The sequence below is a fragment of the Nansenia antarctica genome (assembly GCF_963989245.1).
Source record: "Nansenia antarctica genome assembly, contig: SCAFFOLD_747, whole genome shotgun sequence".
Taxonomy (NCBI): Eukaryota; Metazoa; Chordata; class Actinopteri; order Argentiniformes; family Microstomatidae; genus Nansenia; species Nansenia antarctica.
Window position 1 is genome coordinate 8,457 of NW_027662839.1, and position 4,044 is coordinate 12,500.

Consider the following 4,044-nt stretch of genomic DNA (forward strand, 5'->3'; position numbering starts at 1 on the left):
GGTGTGGGGGTGCGGGGCCGGGGGGCGGGAGGGGGGGTTGGGGAGCGGCCCAGAAGCGGCCCACCGGTCCCGTGTGTTTAGAGTTCCTCTTCAATGAGGGGTTTCTCAGAGTAGTTTTTTCTAAAAAAGGCAACTTAAGGAAGAAGAGAAGAAGAAGAAAAAAAAAACTCTTTGAGACTGAAACTGTCTCTCCGGCAAATACTTCCCAGGTGCTGTCATTCTGCAGCCCGGCCACTGCGTTGTAAAGCACACTAACCAGGCCTTTTCTAACCAGGGCCCTTCCTTCATCTTCAAAGCAGCACCACAACATGGTTGTTTTATCACATTAAACACGATAAGCAGCTGGTTTCTCAGCAAGCCTCGGAGTTTTACTGCCCCATCTCACAGCGGAGAGGGGGAGGGTTAACTAAGGGGATATGAGCTTGAACAGAGAGAGAGAGAGAGAGAGAGAGACATATAGCTAATCTAACAATCTACAGCTCATAAGACCGGCATGGCGCAGGAGACCTGTTTCAAATACTCAACCCTGCCTGACTGGGAAAACATTCCACTAAACAAACCGATAAATCACCGGAGATGCAGAAAGCACCGCGATATCGAAGCAATCTGTGGGAGAACAAATTTGAAGAGAAAATATCGCCCTCCCTGACAAATCTGTCTCATCTGCTTTTTTTTTTATCTTCCAAGCTGAACCGAAACACACCACACAGACACACCCAAGACACATATGGTTTCCAATCCCCCCCAAAAACGTCTCGCTTTTTTCTTACCTGTAGTATCTGGACTGCAGGTAGGTGGAGCACACGGCTTTGGACACGTGGCTGGCCGAGCCGAAGTCTATGACCTTGACCCGGTACGGCTGCCTGGACGGGTCCACCAGCATGATGTTCTCGGGCTTCAGGTCGGCGTGGATCAGCCCCAGGCTCTTCAGCTTCATCAGCGCCGACGCCACCTGCTGCAACACGGGCCGGATGTACTTCAACGGCAGCGGGCTGAACTTGTTCTGCTTCAGGAAGTCGTACAGGTTCTGCTCCAGCATCTCGAACACCAGGCACGTGTGGTTCTTGTGCTGGAAGCACTCGTAGGCCCGCACAAAGTTGTAGTCGTCGGCGCTCTCCGTGCTCAGCCGGGCCAGGATGCTCACCTCGATCTGGCCCTGGCGCGCGTACGACGGGTGGTTCTTCAGGATCTTGATGGCCACGATCTCGTTGGTGCCCCTCTTCCAGCACTTCACCACCTGGCCGAAGGTCCCCCTGCCCAGGAACTCCAGCACCTCGTAGGTGTTGGTCATGGAGCAGAGGACCTCGTGCTGCACCAGCTGGTAGTCGCCCTCGTTGTTGGCCCCGCTGGTCTTGGACGTGGCCGTGGAGGTGGCGGCGGCCGTGGTGGTGGTGGTGGTGGTGGCGGGGGCCACCGCGGCCCCGCCGCCGGCGCTGTTCTGGATCATCGGCGCTCCTCCTCCTCCTCCTCCTCCTCCTGCTCCTCCGCCTCCGCCTCCGCCGTGCTCCTCGATGATCTGGACGCTGCTGTTGTGGTCGAGCTCCTCGCTCTTGCGCTTAAGCCCGCATCGCTGGTAGGTGTCCAGCAGGCTGACGGTGCTGCGTCGGGTCAGGTTGTGGAGCGGCCCCCCGCCCCCTCCTCCTCCTCCTCCGCTACCGCTACTGTCGCCGCCGCCGCTACCGCTACCTCCGCTAGCCGACAGAGGCCCCGCGGCCCCCGAGGTGCTGCTGGCCGAGGCGACCACGATGTGCCCGGCGCCTGGGAAGATGAGTGCAGGCTGCTGCTGCTGCTCGTAGGGCAGTAGAGTGGAGCTGGTGGCCACCTGGAGAGAGGCCTGGATGCCCAGGGGGGCGCCAGAGGAGACGGAGGACACGGTTTTGCTGTTGTTCTGCTGATGGCTGTAGACTTTGCTGTGTGTGCCGTACCCTGTCATATCCCAGTGAGAACTCTGCTCCACCTTCAGCTTCTTCACGCTAAAGAAGGCACTTGACTGGAGAGTGTGAGGGGAAAAGACTTGCACTTGCGAGGCCATACCTGAGGGGGGAGAGAAGGGGGGGGAGAGGGGAGGGGGGAGGAGACAGAAAGTGAGAGGTTAGGAATGTGAGACAGTGTTTGAAACACGAGCGGCAGCTTTAAATAAAGACAGCGCGGGTCAGGGCAGGTCATTACAACACACTCTGCTCCGATGCTGACGCATCGACTCCTCGCTTGTCTGTTACTTTGCACTGTAACGTACTGTAACGTATAAAACATACAGTCACACAGTACGTTACGTTCACCATGTTATGTTGCAGACCTTGCCTTGTAATACTTTGCAATGACCTAATCATGTACGAATATCTTCGTACAATGTTTTTACTCCAGTAATTGCATTATCACCACACAGGTATGGGAGCTAAACTAAATGTTAAGTGTTCATTTCACAGTTTAAGGCTGTTCATAATCATGTCAAATATATTCAGAGGAGCGAGGTAATATAGTGAGCTTAAGACATTTGGATAAAGATATCTCATGTTTCATTTTTTTGTGTTTCATTATTTGACAAGACATGTGTTTTGTTTGAACAGTGACTATGCGTTTATGTACACCATTGGTATAAGCAGAGGAAATTACTTTTCTCTACTCTTTCCATCTGGGGTAATGTAAACATTTGAAGCTCTGAGAATATCCTCTCAGAGGAGGAGGACCTAGCGAAGGTTGCAGAGGAATACAGAAACCAGCACAGAAAACCAGCCCCTTTAGAAAGTTACAGTTGCGTGAGTGTCATGGAATGAGTGCAATTTCCTTCACAGAAAAGACAACTTCCCAGCCTCTGCATCTGTTGCCGGGTGCACAATACACTTCAAGGGAGAAAGTGAGAGACGAAAACAAAAAAAACTCATCTACTTCGAAAAAACAACAGAGAAGCATTTGAACTCATCTCAACCTTAGATCCCGAAGACAACAAATAAGAAAAGCAAAACTGCCAGGCACTGAACTCATGGGAACAGCCAGCCTCAGAATAAGCAAAAGCCTCTCCAAGCAAACAAACAGCCCCAAAATAATCCTCCCAAACAAGGCTGTTTGTAGCACCGAAATGATTATTACAGCACAAGCCACATTACACAGAGCCCGTCAGTAATGCTATATTTATTTACAGGATCTCAGATGTACCCCGAATTAACGTACTAACAAACTAAAGAGTTTCCACCTGTATACACCCTCCGTTGACATGCTTTTAGCTATTAGCCAACGACACAGTAAACACACCGATAGTCACATACAGCTGTCCGTATTCTAGACATAGCCTTACTCTTAAATAGATTCGCCTTTCTGTCTCCCTATTTGTCAACACAATACGCCACACTACACAACATCATGCCAAGCACGCGACACAACAGTCGTTATTTTAGACGTAGATGGCGCACTTAGCTAAAAATGTTAAAATAACCCAGAATCCTTCTCTTCTATCTCTTTTATAGAAGACAGATGCCACATGACCCTGACAAGAACAGGTTCTGGAGGAGGGTAATGAGGGGAGTATCTCCACACTGGGTTGGAGGACTTCCATTATTCAGGGATATTTCTGCTGGATGGAGAGAGCAGGCAGGAAAAGAAACTCGCTGACTCACTCTGTCATGATTACCCTTTTGAGTGGCCGATGATGATTAATTCACTATAAACCTGCTGGCCCCCCCTCCTACTTCCTCCCTCTCTCCCTCTCCTTTTCCTCATCATCATCCTCCCTCCCTTCGTCCTCTTCACCTGATCTCTCTCCTCTTGTTCATCCTCCCCCCTCTCCCTTGGTCTCTCTCTCCCTCTCTCTCTCTCTTTCACTCTCCTCTTCTTCCTCTCTCGTCCTTCTTCCTTCCTCCCTCCTTCCCTGTCCTCTTTCCGGATGTCTGAACTGACTGTGAAACACCCCCCCCCCCCCCCTTGTGGTCCCTCCCTAGTCTAACCCAGGCCAGAGTACAGCCTGGACACATGTAATCATCTCACGGGTCATCTGGTCTTAACCCTAATGCTCCTGGGGTCCTGGTTGAGGCTGTGTGAGTTGATTAAGCA

General features: G+C 51.5%; 1 protein-coding gene across 1 annotated transcript; it reads right to left on the reverse strand.

The window, feature by feature from the left end:
- Nucleotides 1–766: 766 nt before the first annotated feature.
- On the reverse strand, nt 767–2,032 carry LOC308175425 (homeodomain-interacting protein kinase 2-like; the record flags this gene model as incomplete). Its single annotated transcript, XM_080551094.1, has 1 exon — nt 767–2,032. The coding sequence occupies one exon, from the start codon at nt 2,030–2,032 to the stop codon at nt 767–769; it is 1,266 nt and encodes a 421-aa protein (XP_080407220.1).
- Nucleotides 2,033–4,044: the final 2,012 nt, after the last annotated feature.